At 48.8% G+C, this 23,340-nt stretch overlaps 1 protein-coding gene across 3 annotated transcripts in view; it reads right to left on the bottom strand.

The window, feature by feature from the left end:
- The window catches only part of FLNB (filamin B), a 127,680-nt gene that overhangs the window by 15,833 nt on the left and 88,507 nt on the right, over positions 1-23,340 (bottom strand). Inside the window, exons 25-39 of one of the 3 annotated variants that reach the window (XM_006196442.4) lie at positions 20,570-20,737; positions 18,542-18,665; positions 17,301-17,457; positions 16,033-16,222; positions 14,004-14,251; positions 11,247-11,318; positions 10,413-10,515; positions 9,548-9,688; positions 7,126-7,254; positions 6,202-6,375; positions 5,148-5,306; positions 4,657-4,860; positions 3,472-3,624; positions 3,254-3,376; positions 407-673 (exon numbers count right to left, since the gene is read on the bottom strand). In XM_006196442.4, the coding sequence (XP_006196504.2) occupies positions 407-673; positions 3,254-3,376; positions 3,472-3,624; positions 4,657-4,860; positions 5,148-5,306; positions 6,202-6,375; positions 7,126-7,254; positions 9,548-9,688; positions 10,413-10,515; positions 11,247-11,318; positions 14,004-14,251; positions 16,033-16,222; positions 17,301-17,457; positions 18,542-18,665; positions 20,570-20,737 (2,412 nt within the window). The remainder of the gene's footprint in view (positions 1-406; positions 674-3,253; positions 3,377-3,471; positions 3,625-4,656; positions 4,861-5,147; positions 5,307-6,201; positions 6,376-7,125; positions 7,255-9,547; positions 9,689-10,412; positions 10,516-11,246; positions 11,319-14,003; positions 14,252-16,032; positions 16,223-17,300; positions 17,458-18,541; positions 18,666-20,569; positions 20,738-23,340) is intronic. The other 2 variants (XM_006196443.4, XM_006196444.4) reach the window with 2 other exon arrangements.

Below are 23,340 nucleotides of genomic sequence, written 5' to 3'. Positions count from 1 at the left end.
CCCCACAGATCTTCCCACCCAGACACCACCACTGCAAGGGACTCTCACAGCCAGTTTTGTAGTATTCTGGCATGTTGCACAGAATGTTAGCCTGCACAGTGCTCTGGAAACAGTTTGATGACCCTGTTCCTCTCTCGGAGCCTCACGACACACACCCATAAAGCACAGGCTTCAGGAAGTCCCTCAGTAAGACACCTGTTTAGCTTTGGGTAAGCGAGCAATTCCCAAACATCTGTAGCCACAGAAGTCTTGCTTTAAACAATGCCCCTTCATAACACCCATCAGAATCGTACCTACAAAGTCTTCCACAAAGTCTTCCTTTTAGAGCGGGGTGAGGGGTGCAGGGTGCTCACACCACCAGGCTGAACTCCATCTTCCCAAGTAAGAATCTGCCCGGAACGCTCACCTGGGACTCCTGCTTCTCCTCGCTCCAGGCCGGGGCCCCCTGCCCGGACCTTGTGGGCGCCCCCCTCGCCGAGCGGCCCCACGGTGAACTGGAAGGGGCTGCCGGTGACGTGCTGGCCGCGGTACTTGACGCTGACGGTGTGGACGCCCATCTCCTGGGGCACAAACCGGACGCAGTGCGAGTTCTTCCCCACGGGCACAATCTCTGCCTCGGTCACGCGGCCGGAGGGGCTGGTGACGTGGGCTGACATGTCGCTGCTGTCGATTTCTGAAAAGCAGGGGGAGAAAGAGAGGAGGGTGAGGGCGAGGAACCAAGGCGGAACAGGACATGCAGGGCAAGCAGGGGAAGGCAAAGCGAGTGCGGCCCAGGATGCGGGGTGCTCAGGCTTCCTCCCCTTCAGGCTGGACGCCTGCCCTCCTGGTCCCTCAAATCCCTGGGTGGCTGTGACCAGCGCGGAGGGAGCAAGGCCCCTGTGGCCACCCAATGCAGAGAACATTCTTGGGGGCACTGACACTTCTTGCCTTGCCAAGCCCTTCACAGCCCTTGTGGCGGGAAGTGACTCAGTTCCACGCAGCAGTTCCAAACCAGAGCCTGAGCCGATAGTTACAACATGGAAATAAAAACTGCGATGGCTCAGAAGTTTCTAGGCAAAGGTGGCACGGGACCACCTGTCATGCTTATAGGGGCTCTTTTCCATAGGTAAGGGCAGAAAACGCAAGAGCTATCACCCCTCATCGTCAAGAAGCCTTAGCATTTCTTTTAGGCAACAAGACAAAACGCATTTAGAGAAAAAGGTGAACATAGGTCAGTCCCAGTGGCAAAGGGAAAACCACGCGTGAGCAAAGCTTTGAGCAAACCGAAGACCAGAGGCCACACTTCCAGAACCGTGATGCCTCGGGTCCTCAACACCAGGAAGCGGACCACATCTGCTCCACCCGAGGTGCCCGTGCCATGCCAGCGACCGCGCCTGGACTGACGTGGTGCACACAGGCGCGCTGCATGCCGGCTGACCAAGCAATGCTGTCACCTACAGCAGCATGAAACCGCACCCTCCAGCCCTACGGGATCTGGGCAGCAGCTCATGACTTTGAGCCCTGAGGACAGAGAAAGGAAGGAGGTTGAAGGGAGGGCCACCCCACACGGCCTGGGTCCGGAGAACATCTGGAGGCTGGCGAGAGAGGATGGTTTAGGCAATAAGGGGGAAAATGAGTCACCCAGAGTCGTCTGGTGCCACTGAAAAGAGTAAAGGAGTCAAGAGCCAGACAAGACCTTGGAGAAAGGGTAACTGTCCACATCACGCAAAGGTAAGAGACAAACAGGCAGAGGAAATAGAAGAGAGTTCTCCTAGTGACCAGAGAAATGAAACTGAAAACCATATCTTTCCATCAGATTAGTCACAGTAAGAATGAAAGACAGTGCCCAGGGCTGGTGGGAAAAACAGAGAAACAGGCACCAATTTCTGGAGGACAGGCTGCCAAGGCATAGCAGTATCTGAAACGTATCGACCCAGCAATCCCACTGCTGGGCGTCCGTCCAATGTGACGACAGCCTGAGCACACGGCGGCAGGTGTCACAAGCACCAGTTACAGGGGTCATGGGATTAAGACGCGTGTGTGGGGAGTGAAAAAACCCGACAACGGATGGTGCAGCTACACGTGACATGGACTCTTACACAGTCGCTGGGAAGATGATGGGGAAGTAGTTTTGGTGTGGAAAGATGCCCACACACAGTGAGTGAGAAGAGCACCAGTGTGAGCTGAGACTGAGCCTATGTGTCCAGGGGGTTGGGGGCATCTGGGGTCCAGCTCAGGTCCTCAGATGTGAACCACAAGCTCCCCGGATGTAGGGATATGAGGTGACACTTACTTCCCCTGTTTTTTTTTTGAGCATGTTAACTTTTTAAAAAAATATTTGTTTATTTGCAGGGGGAGGTAATTAGATTTATTTGTTTATTCTTAGAGGAGATCCTGGGGATTGAACCCAGGACCTCATGTATGCTAAGCATGTGCTCTGCCGCTTGACATATACCCTCCCCCTGAGCACGTCAACTTTTTATGATCACAGTCCACATAGTTCTTTTTAAGTGACTTTTAGTCTGGACACTACAATAATGAGGCTTTGGCCAACATTGTGTCTACACGGGAAGAACCCATCAAGTATTGCCGAGAAGGCAGAGCAAACAGACATGCGGTAAGTTAGGGAAGATGGGAGACGCTACATGGAGCTTCATCTAGAAACTCATCACAGCCTGAGATTTCTCGTCCCCGTAGAGTCTGCAACTCCACGCACGTGCCAGAGGAACCTCAACGCCTTCACTCACATAGTGACTTCTCAATAATAAAAAAAACCTGGGCCATGTTTCAGACAGACTGTGGCCATTTACTGGCTAATTTGGCCAAAGGGCTAGATGTGGCTCACCTTCGCAGCCTTGCATCCCAAACCTCATTCTGATTTTAGAAATAAAAGATATGAATGGAAATTAGAAGGATGTCGCCGGGCTGACACCTTCTTCCAGATATGAGCATCAGTGGGGTTGGCTCTCTCATTGACATTATTGTATTCAACACACAGCGAATTAAAGTTTAAAAGCTTATCTATTTTCCCTCATGCGATACAATAAAGCTATTTTCCACTTGGAAGAAGAAAAAGGTAGCAGGTAAACAGATTTATTTTTCCTGGATGGGTCTCTGTGAAAATAAATATTAAAATTATTAATGAATACATAAAAATAAAAATTAAGTTAAAAAATAGTTCCCCATAGCAGGTTTGGACAACACATTCTGGGCCAAGCCTGGACTTGGCCTCCAATGATGCCCACGCCCTGACCCACAAGCCCCTCACACTCACCTGGGATTTTCAGGTTCAGGTCACAGATGCTTCCGACAGTGGCCACAGATGGCGCTCGGCTGGTTCGGGTGATGCTTTCCTTGACTCTTCCCTCCCCACTGATCTTCACGGTAAACGGACTCCCTGCAAGAACCGAGAAGGCCCTTGTGAGCAGCCCAGAAGGCACGCATCAGAAAGTGCAAGCATCAGGCAGGGAGGGCAGAGGGGGCCACGCATACCAGGCACGTGCTCATCAGCGAACTTGGTGGAGACGATGTAAACCCCAGGCACGGTGGGGAAGTAGGAGACCTTGCAAGTGCCGTCCTCCAGGTCCTCTGTCTGGATGTCCACTTTGCTGGGGCCTTCCACCGCCAGGGATATGCCACCATAACCTGCAACGCAGTGGCCGGCGGGCTGCTGTCACAGCAACTCACCAGGAAGGGGGAGCTTGATGAATGCAGAAAGGACATCCAACCCTAGAAATGCTCCAGCCAGCAGAAAGACAGTAACGGTGACTCCTGTTGGAGGGCCCTGGGCAGAGGAGCCAGTTAAAGGCTCTGAGAATCCTGCAGTGGAAGAACCTGGTGAACGTGGCTTTGACCATACTCTTTTCTCAAGGGTATCTACTAACATCCCATGGACCACCCGTCCTGCAGAAGCCACTGGGGAAGACACGGCCCACATGCCTCCAAGAATAACAGGCACTGCCTGGAGGCTTATGGCCAGCTGCAGGCCTGAGATTTTGACATTTTAAACTGCCCCTAGCTGCCTCACGTGCCAGGGAACCACTAAGACAGCAGATCTAAAGCTTTGATAACCTGAGGAATCAACAGAGAACATCAGCCCATCAGGACCAGAAATTCTCCAGCTCCCTCCCCTGGGACTGCAACTTTGTCCAGAAGTCACCAGCGCAGCCATCAAGAAGGCAGAAGACAAGGACACTAGGAAATGGAGTAGCCTGGAGAGGTTCAACCTAATTCAGACCATCTCAAAGAGGAAACAGGAAGAAATTCCTCACGTCCTCCAAAGCACTGCTCAGCTGAACATGACCTTGGCCAGCTGGCCAACATTCTTAGCTTGGGATCAGTTCAGCAGACCCTGGGAAGCTGAGAACAATGCTGAGAGTGTAAATAATGAAACATGAACCTATGAGTTGTCGTGGCTCTGGGTTCAAATGCTAGAAGCAGATGGGGCTGCTAATTCCTGTGAGTCTTAAATTTTTCATCTAGGAAACAAGGATAATACCTACTTCACCATTGCTCCTGGGGCTTCAGTGATGAGGATAATGCACACATAAGGAGCTTGAAAGATGCTCAGAACAAAAAGAAAGTTGGTAGGATAAAAAGACGAAGCAGTCTGAGCAAAAACAAGCCAGTTTTGCAAGCTCTGGGCTTTTCTCCTGGGGATCCCCCCCCCCCACAGACCTGCATCCCTTGTGTCCACGATGAAGTCAGACATCTCAAAAGTCCGGCCTTCTGATAGGCCACGGCCGTAGACTTTGGCTCTGCGGGCATCACCGATCTCCGACTGGACCACCATGATGGACACGGGGCTGTTGGCCACGTGGTTGCCGTTCTTCTTGATGCTGACCAGGTGCTCACCCACTTCCCGGGGGATGAAGGAGATGCCTGGAGACGGGAGCACAGATTGGGGTTTGTAAGGAGAGGGGAAGGTGCGGGGAGGAAGCAGGGAGACACACTTGCAAGAATGGCAACAGGACTTCCTTTCTGACTTTCCAGCAGCCCAGGGTGTCCAAGAGGGTGGCGAAGATCACAGCTCTTACCACACATGTGACCCAGCAGGCTTCTCACCTCACACCCCAAGGGGCTACCAATTTCTTAGGCAAAAACCAAAGGAATCCCCGTCTCCCACCCGAGATGTCCCTGCTCCAGCCGGGAGGGCAGCCTGGCCTCACCGATGTGATTGTTGGGCAGCCTCTTCAGGAGACAGGGCTCATCTCGGCCGGATGGGGCCTTGATGCTGGCCGTCAGGGTGCTGAGGTCAGTCTCGCTGATGTCGAGCAGGAAGTCAGCAGCAGAGCCCAGCTTCACCTGAGAGCACCGCCTGCTGTCGTCTGGAAACACGACCCATAACATGGCTCAGTTACATGTGACCCCAGCTCTCTGGAGCCCTCACTCCACATGCCGATGAATAGGCAAGAATTAATTACCCAAAATTAAGTGAAAAGATGTGCCTTGGACAAAGAGCAGACCTAACCAACAAAGAACAATTGCTATTTATACCTGGTTAGGGGGAAGACTAGTAGGACTGGCAGGAACTGGAGACCTGAGTCCACACAGACTGCATTTAAAAAAAAAAAATCTTTGCTAGTGGGAGGCACCTGCCACCTGGCTATTATCCCCTTGGGGCCTTTCTCAGGTGAACACTCATCGTGTTCACACAGGGATGGCTGGCTGTTTCACAGACAGGTCTAAACACCTTGGGGCAAGAACTTTGTCTTGCACGTCTTCTTTATAACCCACTGAGTGCATGACTCAAACACAGTGAGAGTAACAGGGGCCAGGAGTAGGGCTTGGAGTCAGATAACCTCCACCTGAATCCCAGAATATCCCCATGTGAACTTGGCTAGGCCACTATCTCTCCAACCTTCAGTTTTCCCACCTGTAAAATGGAGAGGAAAAAAATCTGTCTAGCAGTGATGCTGACGGGCATCTCTGAGCCCATTTACTCATGCAATAAGCATTATTTGAATGCCTCTATCAGAGGGCCTCTTACGTACCGTGGGGTCAGACTAGCACAAAGTAAGTGCTCTCCAAATGGTGAGCTTGCTTTTCCCAGGATTCCCTGCTAAAGGAGGAATTTAGCCCATCCAGCATTGACCATGCTCCCCAAGGAGTCACTGTGACACCTAATCTCAGACAGATGCCTAGCCTGCTGCTCTGGGTCTGATGGGAGAGAGGCTGTCATACTTCCCACTAGGAAGCCCCCAGTAAGCAAGGCAACTCTACCTGTGATCTTGGCTGTGAAGGGGCTGCCAGGGATGTGCTTGTCATTGTACTTGACCAGAATGCTGTAGTCGCCTGGCAGGGTGGGCAGGTAGGTCACTGTGCACGTCCCATCTTTGTTGTCAATGCAGCTGATCTCGGCCTTTGAGGGCCCCTCAATAGCCAAGTCCAGGCCACCTGTGAAGGGAAGCATGGAGAGAGGGCCATCAGAGAGAATGATTCTTTGTTTCAAAAGGGTTAATCACTCATCCAGGGCTGCCCTGATGCCTGTAAGGTCAGACTGACACAAGCCATGGGAGCCTCAGGGAGAGGCACAGGTCAGAACAAAGCAATTTACAGGGTCAAAGTGCCACCGGGAGGACACTCTACATCTGAATTCTCCCTCCAAGTGACCCTGAAGTTCCCTCTATTCTTCCGGATATGTGAGATGAGGAAGGGATGGAACCCTGAAGGGCCAATGACACCCTGAGGGTGTCAAACACAGACTGTCACTGCTGGTTGGGGGCTGGATGCCAGCGTGAAAATCCCATTAGAACCAAAAATTCAGACATTTTCTGTGATGACAGTGGGCACGGGCACATAGCTTCATCTGGAATAAGCCACCGAATAATGTCTGTGGTCCTGTGGACACATGTGCAGGTACAAAAGGAACAACACCAAAAATGTCATCTACCAAGACACTTAAATTTCAGGCAAGTCACATGAAACATTTCATAGCGATGCCTCTGATTTTAATCAGAACACAGAGGACTTCAAAAATTTCTGTTTTGGGTAGAACACAGAGAAGCTCCACACAAGAGATTTACATGTGAGAAAAGACAAGACAGATACTACCATTCGAGAGTCTTATTATTTTAGAAGCTCCCCTGGAATTGCATGCACTTAACTCTCCAAATGGAAGGCGAGAAGAGAATAACCACACGGTACCTTCTCCTGCGTCCTCAGTGACGATGGTGAAGGTGGCGGTTTTGTTGGCCACTCCATACACCAGGCCTGGGCCGTACGCAGAAACGCTCCCGCTGTTGGGGTAGTTCACGTAGAACTGGAGCGGGCTCTCTGGGTTTGCCAAGAACACACACAAAATAAGGACTCGGTGAAGGGGGAATGCCTACCTCGGACAACCCGCGCTTTAGGATTCACCTGACATATCCTGTGCAGAACAGAAGAGGAGATTTTGTGGGACTTCCATCCTAGGACACTCATAGGGGTCTACTTGCTAATGTCCCTTCAGTGACCATAGAAGAAAAACAGTCCCAAGGCTGCTCTGGACTGGAGGGGGCCTTAGGCAGGGGAATTCGGCTTAGCTGGACAAATAAGGAGGAAAGAGCTGTACCAGGTGGAGAAAGGACCCACTACAGAGGGGATGTGGCCGGAAAGGTCTTTTGGGGAAGGTTGTTTGCCCACGACTTTCAAAGCATATGAGCCCACCCCTAGGAATCTGCCCCACAGGGGTCCTCTCACCCACTCGCACTCCCAGCCCCATGCAAGTACTTCCACTTCCATAGCGGTCAGATGAAAACTAGGTAAAGACCGCAGGCTCCATCAATAGGGGTGTTGGTTAAAGAAACACTGGCTACTTGTGGGTGACTAAACGGAACGAGGGAGATCTATGCATACTAACTTGAGAGATTGTCCATAATGCGTTGCATTAAAAAGAGAAAAAGGCAAATTGCTATATAATATTAATATCAATATCCCATTATATTAATATCTTATATAATACTAAGGCCCATTTTAACACCTATGTAATAAAACCCATTATAACATTATCCCTGTAATACTAATACCATTATCCCATTCCAAAACAGAACAAAACTGCATGCATGTTCGTAGGGACAGAGACGACTGAAAAGATACACACACCAGCAGTGGAAGTAGGAGGAAAATGAAAGAAAGACTTTTTTTTACTTTTCCTGTTTCTTTAGAATATTTAAGTAGAAGCAGATAATAATTTTTACTTTTAAAAATATGCACATGTACACATAAACTAAAACAAACATCAAAGTGGGAGAAATATTTGCAACTCTTATCACAATGGGCTAATCTCAATATTTAAATTGTTCTCAAAAACTTACATGACAAAGGCCAGTAATCGAATAGAGAAATGAGGCCAAGGATATAAACATTCAGTTCAGAGAAAAAAAAATACCAACAGTCCTTAATCACATAGAAAGTTGCTCAATCTGTTTCACAGAAGAAATAAAAATAAAGCAACACTAAGATACTGTTTTCCAACTATCAGTTTGGCAAAGATCCCAAAATTTGACAGCACATACATAGCATAATCCACTGGTAAACTAGGGGAAAAGCAGGTGCTCTCCGACACGGCTGGTGGGTGTGCGAACTGGAGGACCCCGATGAAGGGCACTTTGGTGAACTCTATCAGAATGACAGATGCCTGTGCTCAGGGAGCCAAATCTCACAGATACACTCTAGCAGGTGTGAGATGACGGACGTGAAAGGCTATTCACTGCAGCATGATGAGGGATCACAAAAGATGGGCAAGAACCCACACGCCCTCCAACAGGAGAAATGGCTCATACGTAACATTTGCCCAAATGGTGAGACCACAAAACTGCTCTACTATTTGGATGTGCAAAGCTCCCTGGGATATACTGTGAAGTGAAGAGGGCAAGGCCAGAATAATGTGCAGAGTATACTACCATTGATGTAACAAAGGGAGAGGAATTAAAAATCTGTATTTTCATTTGTTGTAGTGTCTTAAAAATACTCTGAAATCCAACACAAAAAATGAACAACGGTCAGGGTCAAGAAGAGGGCAGACAGGGAATATGGGTGGGAAGGAAAGCTTTCTCCACGATTCTTTCCATGTGGGTAGGCTGCTTACTCAAAATAGTAAATTGAAAAATAAAGAATTATTTAAACAATTAGAAGAAAAAAAAAGAACAAAGAGTGAGGCTGCGCTGGTTGATAGACGTGAAACCTAGCTGGCTTTCCTTGTCAAGGGCAGCGTGACAATACGGCAGCTTGTCCTGTTCTCACAACCTCCTCTCCTGCTTAGAGCTCTGCAGGCCTGGCTGGAAAGTCCCTCTGTGTGCCTCACATTTTCCTCCCAGCTCACCCTTTTGCCACACTCGGCACAGTGACAGAGACGGACAATCAGGGACCGGAAGGCCTGCACTGTGACCCAGGACACTTAGCTGCATCAACCCTACTGGAAACTAACTGGAGTCAGAGGTGGTTCGGTTTGGCAGGGAGGCCAAACCTGCCACTGAGAACCGCTTCCCGCACAAAAGTGGACCCAACGCCTACAACTTCCCAGATGTGCAGGCCCCTGAATCTTGGAGCCCTGCAGGGCCAGCCAGCCGAGGCGCTGAGCTGGACTCACCAGGGATGTGGCTGCCCATGTACTTGATGTGCATCTCGTGGAGCCCGACCTCAGTGGGGGCGTATCTGACGGTGACTGTGCCATCCTTGTTGTCCACAATCTCGGGTGTGGCCGTCTTCCCGGAAGGCATGTGAACCTCTCCTGTTGGAGCACAGGGAGACAGGGCAGTGAGCCCACTGAAGACTTTCCCCGGAGAAGCTGAGCACAGAGGCACAGGCGGCCTTCAGAATAAAGGCTTTCAGATCCAAGAACACTCTCTGCTGCCGGAAACATCCAAGTTCCACAACAGGAAGCAGAAATGGCTACTTAATTTTGTACCCTTTCGCTTCCACAAAATGCAGCAGGCAACACACAAGTAAAGGGGCTTCTACTTTTGTACTGACAAATGAGAAGCTCAAACAGGACTTGAGAAGACCACGAGACCAACAGGATTAGTAGAGCATCAACTCAAAGAGAAGCAGGCACTGGCAGGAGGCTGGGAGAGGAAGGAACTGCTGTATACTAGACCTCAGTGTCAAAGCTGCGTCTGGAAAAGTGGAAGAATAAGAGGAAGCAGGGAAAGAAGGGAAGAGGAACCTGATAGTTGAGAGTTATCTAAACACAGTAGTTCTCAACCTACAGAGAATCTCCAGCCCTCTCCAGGATGTAATGCAAGTTATAAATAAACCACCACTTCAGAGACACACATACAGACACAGAACATTCTGTAATCGCGGGGCTTATGGACCAACCCCCTAGAACAAGAACCAAGGACACTGGGTTCTGGACCCCAGGTTTGGGGACAGATGGGACCACCTCGTGATCACTGCTCTGGAGAGCTAGTGTGAGGGAGTGAGAATGAGACTGCTTCCATGACAGTGCTTACCGGTGATTTCTCCTTTCCTGACTGCAAACGGAATGACCAAGTCGAAAGGCTTAAACCCCAGGCCGTTCATGTCACTCACTGGGACATAGGCCTCTTCAGTTACCTAAAAACAGGAAGCAGCAGTCACTGGGTAAAGTGGACAACAGTATGGGGTGGTGAAGACATAGGGGGCAGAGCAACTGGGAATTTTGCAAGCCTGTGCAGCCAGGATTTGGGGATGTGGCTGCCCACGCAGGAAGGGCTTTATCTAACTGGCTCTGGGGCCAGAGCAGAACCTGAGGGACTGGGGACGTCATACTGACCAATTGCTAAAAGTCATCAGGCTGTTTGCTTGTAAAATTCCCAGTAGTGCCCATGGGAAAGTGGAAAAGTGAGAGATAGCAACGTCTGAAAGTCCCAACAGGTTCCACCTGGAAAAGTTTAGTTGCTTGTGGCCTGGAAAAGAAGGTGCGTTTTAAGTGGCAGAAAGTAGCAGCGGTGGCTTTCCCCCCTGAACAGAGACCAAATGTGCAAGTGGCGGCTTTGAGAGTCAGCAGGAGGGCCAAGACAGCTGTCCATCTTTCTCTTTAAATGTGGAGACAAACTGCACCGAGCGTGATCACAGACATGGTGGCGGGCGATTCGTGGAGCACGTACGATGACACGGGTGGGTCTCATTACAGAGAAAGCAGGGATCATTGTGCTGGACTGATCAGTGGGCACAAACGAATGACCAGGACACCCAGAGGGCTTAAGCAATCCCCAAAAGCAGGCTGCAGCTTTTCTGAAATGAAGGCTGAGTAAACACAGACACGCAAAAAAAGGGGGGAAAACCCCAAAACAAAGAGAGTGTACCCAGGGCCTGAATCCAGGGGAACATGCATTTACCGGCGCCTCCTCCATGACTGCGACTTCCCCATCGGTGGCCTGGTCAGTGGCAAATGGAGATTAGTTGGGAATCACACTGGAGGGACATCGCTACTCAGGCGCTACAAATTGAGGGCTGCTCCCTCCCCATCCACTTTGCATGGCAGGGAGCTGCCCACTCGAGCGGGAGCCTGCATTCTTCCCAGCCTTGTTGCAAATGGGCATTCTCTCTTCAATGTCAAATCCACATGCCCCCTGGACCCACAGCCCCACTTCTAGGAAGCAGGCCTACAGAAATACTAGCACGAAAGTCCACAGGTCAGTGATGTGTGCAAGTGGTTCTACTGGAGCCACTTGTGGTCAGGAAAGGCTGAAACAAGCTACATGTCCGTCCGGCTCGGTTAAGTACATCAGGTAAGCCTGTACAGTGGAACACAGTGCAGCCATTCTGAAGAGGCAATCAAGTCTGATCAATTAACAAAGAAGGGGATCGCTGGAAGGTTGAGGGAAGGAAAGCGACATGTATGGTGTAATCACATGCACAAAACTGATGCATTTCCTGGGCAAGCAGAAAAAATCCTAACACAGGTCATGAAAGTGCAGAAGGGGTCTCTTGTTACTCGGTATGTGTCTAAAGTAGTTGATGTTGTAAAGTTGCTATAAATTCATTTTTTAAAAACCGGAGACTTCATGTTCCTGATCCAACCAACCTGATAAGGGACAGGTCCCCTCTCAAGACCCTCTTCTACCACAATAAATAAACACTGAAGGCCTCCCTTATGAAGGAAGGCTTCTGGGCCTGCGTTTACTTCTTTTTGTGTATTGTGGCATCTCAGAGGGGGGCTTCATTTACAGAGTTAGCTTTTCGAGCTTCAACCATGGAAACAGCCCACATTTCTCAGACCCTCTCCGACTGGGGTGACTCAGGGACACATCAGCAGGGAAGATTTTTCAGTGCCTACACTATGGCCTTTGCTCCATGACCTCTCAATGGTGTCGAGCAGAGAAGCTGCTAGACCCGTGACTTCCTTGGCACGCCTGTGTGATGTATTTAACTGAACCAGCCTGCCAGGACTCCTTGAGACATTTGCTGCAAAAGCAGTACTGGGTGCGCACATCCTCTTGGCTCCAAGCTTGTAGGGGAAGGCAGGGAACCTACCCGCAAGAGGCCAGTGAGCAGAAAGTCAGCCCATCTAAGCAAGGCTGGAGAAACCTTGGACCAGGAGGATGAAGATGCAAACTGGGTGCCTTGGGAGTCACCCCTTTCTGCCGTCATTAGTCGTTAGAGGGGCAGCGCATTTATACTGAGTATCTTTGTTCTGCATGCATTCCAGAGCCGAGGGGACATTCATTCCTAATGAGTTTGGTGGCCCCCACTTTAGGTTTCTGACTCATCTGCTAAAAGGGTCCTCAGTATTTCGGTCCTGATTTTTTCACTCAGAACTTCCTAACGTGGCCTCTCATCCCCAGCTCACTGCACCAGGAGGGCTGTGTCCTCTGCTCAAGAGTTGCTCTTCCAACCTGCCCGATTCTAACCAATCAGATAAAAACTCCTGCAGTCTAAAATCAGATCCTTAAACCTACAACTGGCACCTCCCTGTAAATAAGAAGGACATAAACTTTTTAGCTGCCCCTCTTTCTTCCCTGAAGGAGAAAAATACTCCCAAGTTAACAGCGTCAAAAGTTGACAAATGTTTACATCCTTGGGACAGAAAAAAGGCTCCAGACCGCTGGCACAAGGTTTATAGATAAACAAATGTCTATGGAAAAGAATAAAGTTACAACAGATTGTAGGCTGGGCGACAGACATGGGCTTCTGTTTGGAATGGAGTCTTCGTGCCCTTCTCTGCTGCTGCATAAAGTGAAATCATCAGGAGATTTGAAGGCTGTGCAGGGGGCCAGGCCACTGAGGTCTGGGAACTTTGTGGAGCACTGTTCATGGCATTAAAGGACACGGGTGAGGAAGAAAGTGCTCGGCGACTGTCCAGAGTGGGCAGGAGGTTCAGTGGACTTGAGTCTGACCCCTGCTCCTATACCGCATTTGTGAAAGGGCCGATAATGCTTGGTTTTAAGAGTTAAAGGAAGGACTGCTCCTAAGGTTTCTAACTCCTTTCCTGGTAGAAGAACCTTAATAATCAAAGGAAGATGTAAAAGTTACTCAGATTTGAAAATTAAAGGGCCTAGCCATTCTCTGCCCAGAGGTTTTGCATAATGGTTTCCTTTTATTCCAGATGTTCCTAGCTTCAAAAGACAAGCTATTTCCCCCTCATAATCAAAGTCTGAATCTTTTCAAACACAAGTGGAGGTACTTTGAGTCCTGGGAAATCAGAGTCAAGCCTCCAGACAACAGCAATGGGAGCCTCTCTCCTCCAGGCCGTGGAGATGGGGGAGGAGGCGGGCAGGAAGAACCAGCAGAATGAAAAATTGCACCGCTCTACTTACAGACGTTTTTTTTTTTTTTTTTTTTTTTTTTGTCAAAGAGCATCTTTCTGAACTGGGCTTAGGCCAGGACGTTGCCTAAGATCCTTAGCACGATGGATACTTTGGTTGCCAATATGATTCCCTAAAAACCCTTAGAGCCAAAGGGCCCCTGGGTTTCTAGAGATTACTGTGGGCGCTTACGACAATTTTTTTTTTTAACAGAAAAAGAAAGTGGCAGGGGCTGTCCTAGCCAGGGCTTAACAGCCGGCAGCTGTTGCAGACTCTGCTAAGAGCAGCACGCCCCACGGAGACAACCCTCCTTACCATGACGGTGAAGGGGCTGTTGGGAATATCGACGCCACCAAAGCGCACGTAGATGACGTAGGTGCCCGGCTTGGCGGCCGTGTAGAAGATGTCATAGGTGCCGTCCTCGTTCTCAATGACGTCCGCCTCAGCCTCCGTGCCGTCCGGGGTCAGAACTGTGCAGGTCACCTTCCCCTTCCCGGCCGTCTTGGCGTCAACCACGAAGCCCACTTCCTCGCCGGTTTTCACCGTGGAGGCGATTCCAGGACCTGGAGAAAAGTTGAGGAGGAGAGCACGGAAGCTTTAGCCACGGACAGTTGCCCTGGAGGCTTAAGAGGAGATCACACACGTTAGTGCTGTGTTTGTGAATGTTAGACCTTCAACCGCCACCACGCAGAGGGATGTCCCAGAGACTTCCTGGGGAAGGGGCTGCTCCAAGGAGCCTTCTACCCATTCTTATTAAATAAGGAGTTTCTGCAGGTTCTGAGGGCAACCGAATGTCACACCTGGTTTGCCAGTGTTCAAGGCAATGGGGATGAAGGTCAACTTGTATCAGCAAACATATGTTAGCATTTTCTTAAGTGCCAGATACATATAAAGGTGAGCAAACCACTGTCCTAGCTCTCAAGATGCTCAAAATCTAACAGGACAGATGGATGCAGGCTGGACACCAAGAAAGACAGCTCAACCTGCAATGGAAACGCTGAATAGGGACTAAGTTACAAAAAAAAAAAAAAAAATCAACCATCCTTCAGAGAAGCATCCTGCAGCACATCTATGTAAAAGTGCTAAGAATTTCTATCCCAGGGTTGCCAAGTTGACAGAGGGCTTTCTGAGAAAGGGCGGAAAGGCTAGATTCTGAAAGACGGACACTCTTGGCTGGGAAGACTTAACCTCTGTCTCCAAACAATGACCAGTCTCTCTGACTCGAGGCACCCCTGCACTGAGGATCCATGGATCAGGGAGTGCAAAAAAAAGTGTGAACTAAATGCATACTGGCCAAAAAAAAAAAAAAAAGCCAAGTGTGCAGAAGCCAGAGGGAGCAATAAGAACATGACAGATAGTGAAGAGGCAAAGGGAAGATTGGAGTCCAACTGGGGAAGGCTCTGAGAATGTTCTGCCCAAGCTGGTGGAAGGAGCAGGGCCTTGAAGGCAAGGAAGAAGTCCCCACCCAATATTAACATGCCCTCAGGTTAGCAAAGATCCAGGTGTCCCTGGAACAGCACAGACCTAGGAGGTGGCCTACTGGCCAGTGTTACAAAATTTCTCAAAGTTTTGTGGTGGGTGGGCCAAAAAGGGCAAGCTGAGCAACTTAACAATCTTGCCCTGAAAGCCAAAAGATTTTCTCCATTCAGAACAAGACAAGAAATAGAACACATCCAGGGTGGACCTTTGTTTAGCTTTATTTAAAGGGAAGCAAATCGGTCTCATTTCAGAGATGGGGGTTCATGGTTTGAAATCTGCTAGAAGCAGCACTGGAGTTGCAAGAGGTGTTCTTAAAAAACTGAAGGGCCCATGATATTCAAATAGTCACATCTTAGAAATGGAAGGAACAGCAGATGCTCAAATATTCCAGGAGAATTCCTCAGATTCTCATCCTAAGCACTGACGAAAAACCTAGACACTTTAATGTGCTTCTCTGGTGCTGGCCTGAAATGCTCGTGAATAAATCTTGAATAACTAAACCATCTTACTCATGAAAGGCATAAATTTGATGCTTTTCCTGAGAACCACCATGACAGTTGAAAGCTCAACAAATCACCCACTTTAAAAGTAATTATAATAGTTTCCATGTGCCTGGCACCGTGCTAACCACTTTTCATGCCTGACCTCATCTAATCTCTGCAAGAATTCTGCAAAACAGTCTCTGATCCTTGGAAGAGCTTCTTAACTTAATTGTTCTCCAAAAAGATCTTTCATCTAAATCTGACTGAAGCTCAGAGTGGTTGAGCATCTTGCCCTGATGACACGGCTATTAAGTGAAAGAGAAGGGCCAGAGCTTGGCTTTCTGATGCCAGAGCCCACAGTCCTGCCCTTGACCTGCACTCACCGGTGGCCAGGCACTTGCTGGCATCGCCCGTCTGTGTGGCCCGGATGCGGTAGGGAGACAAGGGAATGTCATCCCCGCCGTAGGTGACCCCGATCATATAGCGTCCAGTCTTGTCAGGGATGTAGGTGACGGCGTATGTGCCATCTTTATTATCGTGGACAATGGCTCTTTTGGGTTTTCCCTCTTGGTCCTGTAGATCACAGAGAAATGTTATTTAGGATGTTGTCATCAGGATGCAGAAACCATGCAAGGAAAATCTTGGTGCATTTTGCTCATTAATTAGTGCCTCGAGTGGGAGGAAAGGGGAATTAGTGGCTTAATACAATTTTTTTTTTGTGAGGTTGGGGTTGAGTGTGTGTTTGGGAAAGCAGAGGGTCATAGATCCCTTTAACACTGTGAAGGACATGGTCAATTTTTAGTGATTTTTTCCATCAAGTGAACAAATAGTTTTAGCTCTAAATCCATTGAAATGTAGGGGACAAGGGAGCACAGCTCCTGCTTGTGCCCCACCACATTTACCTCCCTTCTCTCCTTACTAATAAGACCCTCATTCTTTGCTAGGTGCGCTGCTCCCAGAGACTCCACTTCCTAGTATCCTTGAACATGAGGTTTAGCCACTTGACTTGTGACAAACTTCTGGCAAATGAGGAGAGTGGAAGTCTTATGAAGGATTTCTGAAAGGGCTGCTGAAGAGAGCTGACTGAGTTGGAAGGTCCTGTTTTTCCCTTCTGCCTTTCTTCCTTCTTCTGGCCTGCAATGTGGACTGGATGGCCAGAGCACCAGCAGCCTCCTGGTCCAGGAGGTCTAGGAGACCTTAGGGACAGAAGCCATATGCTAGGCCAAAGGAGTAGAAAGGTGAAGCCTACTTCCTTGGCAAGCCACACAGCACTAAAGAGGCCTGCCTCCAGACCTCTTTAATGAAAGAATTATCCCATATGTTTTAAGACACCGTCCTTAGAGGGTGTACTATGATATGCAGCAGAACTTAGTCCAATGAGTAATTTTAAGCATTCAACAATAAAAACATAAGAATAGATGTAATAGAGAGCAAAATACATGAGAGTCACCAAAGTGTGGTACCTGGGGCCCTTAGACTTCTCAGGCAAGTGTGTTTGTTCTCCTGTACGATTACTGACTCTCTGGTGGGGAAATGTGACAAATATTTTCAGGAGATCAGAAACTGGTTGTTAAAATCCTGGTTCTTATCCCTGGCCAGGAAATTAGGTCTTATTAATGCAGTCTGGCTCCAGGAAGTCATTCAATGTTACCGTTATCTGAACAGCAAGCAGGCCTTCCCCGGCATCTCTGGCATCGATCGCAAACTCCACAGGCAGGCTGGCAGGCACACCATAAGTGCTGAGGCCAGGGCCACTGGCAGTCACTTTGCTGGCATCATATGTGGGAAGGACCTTGACCTTAAAGGGACTTGACAGACACATACACATCCTGGTTCAGTATGGGTATACTTCAAGCCAGCGACAGTTGACCTCTCTTACACAGAGACTGGGACTGGGACTGGGACTGGGGGTGGGGGGTATTTCTACAACATGTAAGATTTAAGCGCTTTAATCCAGCAGAAATTTATAACCATGTAACCATCATACAACAGATCAGCTTTTCCTTGGTGCATTCCATGGGATATAAACTAATTCCCAAATTAGTTTGGGAAACATGGGGTTAAACACATTTAACCCACTTTTGTTATACTAACATAATGATCACCAAAATGGAAAGAAAATATTGGAACTTCAGTTTCAATATTTTATCTCAATCTCTTACTTTCTATTTTTAGTATGTTTTAGATGATGCATGACCTATTACTAAAATAACACATAAACATAATTTATACATTTCTACAGAGCTAGAGCTATATGTAAAATCTTAACGTAAAATATGGATATTGGGGTACAGGTGAAACTTTTTCATCGTAAGTATGATTTAAAAAACACCTGGAGGCTGTTTTGAGAGGTGAGGAGCTTATGCAACATTTTTTGTATTATTATGAATGAGGAACAAGGTTTCTATTCAATACCTTCTGAGAATGCTATTTTCAACCAAATCCTAAACAAAGAAGTAAAAATCTTTGCCCCAGTCAGAAAATGACTTGCAGGGTCACCAGAAAGAAGACCTTGATGAACTTATGCACTCTTTATTTCTTCAGAAATTCCCTGCTCCTTAATTTCAGCTCATCTTTAAATTAAAGATGGGCTGAAAGGAACAAATGTGGGGGACCCAAGAGAGCAGGAGACGCAAACATCAAGGCTAATGTACTTTAACACCTGTGTGGAGCACACAGGTTCTTGGTGATCCTGATCGAATGGATGGGTGGATGGATGGGTAAATGGGTAGATGAACAAATGGATACATGGATAGATGGATACATGGGTGGGTGGACAGATATATGAATAGGTGAATGGATGGGTGGGCCACCAGAGCAGTGCTGGTCAATCCTGCAAAAGGGTGGGCTTGAGGCTGGTCTGGATTCTTTCCCTAAGTGTCAGGAGCTTACCTGCGAGGGATCTCTTCATCAGCATATTTAACAGAGACCATGTAAGGCCCCTCCTGGGATGGGGTATAGGTCACTGTGTGTGTGCCATCCCCATTGTCCACCACGTTCACTGGCTCCACCAGACCTGAGAACAGAGGTGAGAAGTCTGAGGAACTACCTGGCCCCCACTTTACTCCACCCTGGGCTGAGTTCAAAAACGGTCACATTCACCTCTGACAGCTATTGGTTTTCACTGATGAGTAACACAAAGGCGAGCAGGCCATAATCAGAGGCCTAAGAAATCACAGGAGACAGGATCCCCAATTCATGGTTGCAGAGATGACCCTAAGAGACACCTTAAGCCTTCTGTTGGCTGAAGTACACTCAGTTGGACCTAGAGTATAATTAAGGAGACTGCCTGCACTTGTTGCTGGAGGGTGTATGGCGAAGATGCACGTTGCAGACATGCTGTATCCTTTCAAGCTTGGGATGTGGCAATTCTACTCAACAGCCAAGAAAGGGCCAAAGAGTCCAGAACTCTGAACAGAAAAATTAAACCAATGGGCTGGCCAGTCGAGACTTGTATCCACCTTTATCAAAGACCACAATGGCGCCAGCATGCTGGATGCAGGTGCAGGGCAGGTGAGGGTGCCAATCTCATGCAGGGTGAGTGGCTCTCAATGTGATGCCTGCAGGGGATGGTTAGAAATTATGTTAAAGCATGATCAAGACATGCTTTAAGATTGATGGATTCTAGATCCCAGTTCTAAATACGAGTGTCAAGGATGGGACAACTGCAGGGTAGACTAATCAAAGCGTGGCATACTCATTAAGCAAAGCAGATAAGGCAGGTACGAGACAACTCCAGAGGTAAGGCCAGCAAGAGGCATTCGGGTTACGTGGTCAGAGCAGCAGCTGATAGGAAAATGCAGATCTGTCTCCATAAAGGCACCCTTGGGGTCACGTTTAAAGAACTCTGAAATGGCTTCGAGGGGATGCGTCATGACTGGGAATCTGTCTCATCAGCTAAAATTAAAAGGCTGCTACTGCATTGTCCTCCGTAACAGGCACAGATATCTGAGTAAAGCTTCTCTCTCTTTTCTTCCTGCCCTTGTGTGCGCGTGTGCTCTGTCTCTGTCTCTCTCTCTCACACACACACACACACACACGTATGTCTTAAAGCTCAGTAACTTAGTGGAATCAGATTCCAGCCCTATGACCTCACTTCCCCAAAAACCACTTCAGCCCTGAGCTTCAAAGGGCATAACCTCCCGCTGAACCCCACTGAGGAGAAAGCTCCTCTTCAAAGAAGGAAGCCCTCATTTGCCACTTCGATGAAGCCAAGAACCTATCACTGAGGAAAAATCCAGATAATTTAAGAAATTACACAGAGAATGGCACATTTTAAATGCTGGAAGAGGGAATGTGGTCACCTACCGGAAAGGTACGTTTCAACGCGCGTCACGGCTTTGTCCCAAAACGGCCTGCTAGCCTTACCAAACCCAAATTCCAGGCTGCAAAAGGGCAGGCCGAACTGCCCACAAAGCCCATTCCCCAGGAGACGTCCCCTCTCTAGGGGGTTGGGACAATGACCAAGCTTTGCACTACACGGGCTGAGTATTGGTCATTTCCAGAAATTTGGGGTAAATTCCCACGTGAGCACTAAGGCAACTTGAAGAGAGTTATCACCTCCAAACCCTCCACCCACCCAAATCCAGACCCACTCCAGTCACCTCACAAATGCTGAAACATAACGAAGCAGTTGCAACAATTTTATATGTAAGGGCCCATTACTAGCTTCATCTCGCTACTTTTAAAAAATAAAAAATTTAAAAAGACATTTAGGGCCATGTTACTAAATAGGGGAGAAGGCAGGCCACTAGAAAAATAAACTTCTACCGTTCAGCTAGAATATGAAGCAATAAAGTAATTTAAGAAAGTTAACATTGAGTTCATGACTGAACTCAAAAGCAAAGTGCCTGCTCTGGGTCATGGCTGCCTCCATCCGGGGCAGGTGAATATCAGCAGGAAAGCAGGATGTGTACTTACCCCGTGGGCCAAGGACCCTCACTTCCAGGGGGGCCAGGCCAGCCTTGCTACTGTCCACTGTGAAGGACTGCAAGATGTGAGCTCGGACACCAGAGCCCAGACCTGGGCCAGCAATCTTGACCTTGCTGGGGTCCACGACATCCTTCACAGGAACCCTGAAGGGGCTGCCTAGAAAAGAGGTCACAGGATTCTAAGTACAGGCCCCCTAGCACCTGGAGACTCGCCTTGTGTGCACCCAGAACCGCACCGTTGCTCCACCCAGGCCCTCGGTTATGCCAGCCCCAGTCAGCTCCTCCTGCCTTGTTGTGTGTGCACCCGTGTGCACCCATGTGCACCCACTATGTGCAGGCACGGTGCCAGGTTCTGGGCCCAGAGTGGCTAATGGCCCTCCAGGAACGCACGATGCGGGAGAAGGATGAGGTAAGTCAGTCACTGTAATATCACATGTAACACATATGGGACCCATATACAAGGTACTGGTGGAGCATTCAGAAGGCAATGAATCTGGTCCTTGGGAGAACAGATAAAACTTTCCAACAATATCTGAAACATGAGAGTGAGCAGGCGTTACCCACATAGGCAGATGGAGAAGGGTTTCAAGCAGAGGGATTGGCACGTGAAGTGGCCTGGACCTGAGGGAGGAGACATGAGGCTGAAGGAACTGAGGGAAGACGGTAAGCAGCAGAAGGAAGGCATGGAGAGGACTGCAGAGAGGTGGGCAGGCCATGCTGTCCACATCCACATCCCCTCCCACAAACTGCTCCTCAGGGGCCCCTGGAACCCCATCCCTACAACATGGCCAGCACCTCCCCACCGCACATAGCCTTCCTGGTTCCCTGACCACTCGATGAAGCCTTGCTTTCTCCCGGAGTGTAAGCTGTGGCTCCCCCTGCACGGCTGACCCCATGGATGACACTGGGGCCCTCTGCCTCTTCGAGGGTATTGAGTTTAAAGACTGATGAAACATGGAAAAGGCAGGGAGATTGGGATTTGTGAGGAAGGCACTCAACACAGAAACGAGGGCTGGGTGAGGACCCTCGTGAGATTCCCCAACCGAGGGAGATCAATAAAACCTACTCAGAGATGAGCCAGAAACAGGAGCCCCAGCTCCCCAGCTCCCCAGCACCATGCCTCAGACTGCCAAGTCCAACACCGAGTGGCAACATGTATCTCTTGCAAGAGTCCTTGTGCTCTCCATAAAGCCTGGAAAAGTTAATGATGTCTACTGTCGTGTAAGCCGAGGTTTCTCTGCTTTGCATCCCAGAAAGTCTGTTAACTGTAGAATCAGGGACGATAAATTACAAAGACCATACAAAGAAGCAAGGACCTGGCTTTTTAACAAAGGTTGGGCTTCAATGGCATCTGTTTTTTCAGCCGAGTGAAATAAATGGCTGACCCTGGCAAAGTTAACACCGCACTCCATGCTGGAGTTGAGTGAAATGAAAGGGAGTTTTATTTGATGGACAACTGAGGAGTTCAATGTCAACAGTTGACAGCAATGGACCACCTTTGAGGCCAGTCTCCAAGTCACAGCCTCCAATGGACACTGTCTGAATTTAGCATGAGAGCAGTCAAGAACCAACAATATAACTTGAGCTTCAGAGTGGCAGATACCAAGCAATGGATGCCACTGCCCTGTGCTGTGTGCCAGGCAGACATCATCAGTCAATCACAGCAGCCTTTCTGCTTAATGCATTCATCTCAGTTGATCCAGTGGTGGAAACAGCCACGACCAACAGACCACAGCAGACCCACCAGAGGAAACCAGCATGCCATTGCGAGTAAGACAGAATACCCTGTTAAAAATAACCCCACTATGGGTTTGTGTCAGGCCAGGAAAAACTAGGCTACTATGTAACCTACCAGAATTTCCATGAAAGCAAATTAGAAGCTACCAGGTTGCTGAATGTTTCACAGCAGAACCTTATGAGTTACCTTAGCTGTGAAGCCTGACACTAAGAACAACCAAGCAACACTTTTACTGGATGACTCTGCCAGGGAAAGTTCTGAGGTCAGCATTTGTCTCTAGGAGGCAACAGAGCCTGAAAAATAAAAGAGGCACCATCTATATCTGATGAAAAAATGCCAAACGGGCCTCTTTCTGTTGTTTTGCTTGAAGATGGCCATCTGCCTCAAGCTCGAGGGTCAGCCACAGGGGCTCAGCCTCTTACTCACTGCTGCAAGGGGAATTCCAAAGCTGATAGCATCTACCAGACTTTCTCAATAAAGTCAAAATAGTTCTGTTGCCTCAACAACCAGGAGATGGTCATCTCCACTGTTGTCTGCCTGGCGGGAGCCACCAGCTCATCTCCTTCTACCTTCTCTCATCCCACATTGCACTTGATAAGGGGAAAGAGGAGATAGGAGACAAGAAAAGTGTGTGGTCAATGGACAGTCCAGCTTCCTGAAGTCAATTCAGAAACACGAAGGTAGGGGCCTCAGCCTGCCCCTTCCCCTCTGGGTGTCACCCTGGCTTATGGACTTCAGGGCAAGAACAACACTGACCCACGAGAGGTTCCTCCCATTCTCACAACACCTGAGACAAGGCACATGCTGATTCAGGAGCAGCCCTTGATCCCTTAGACTTGCGCCCACACCATACCACACACTCACCTACCCTTCTAGGTGTGTGCTGGGTGGCAATCAGTTCATTAAATAAACAGAACCAGAATCTATGGCGACTCTCCTGCTGGAGCATGAAAGGCGGAGGACCCTTCACTGCTGAAGTCAGATAGCTTTTTTAAATGTTCGAATCATTTACAGCAGTGGTT

This window comes from Vicugna pacos, chromosome 17, assembly GCF_048564905.1.
Source record: "Vicugna pacos chromosome 17, VicPac4, whole genome shotgun sequence".
In the NCBI taxonomy this organism is placed as follows: domain Eukaryota; kingdom Metazoa; phylum Chordata; class Mammalia; order Artiodactyla; family Camelidae; genus Vicugna; species Vicugna pacos.
The sequence above is the reverse complement of the archived record's forward strand: the minus strand, read 5'-3'. Positions and strand labels throughout refer to the sequence as shown.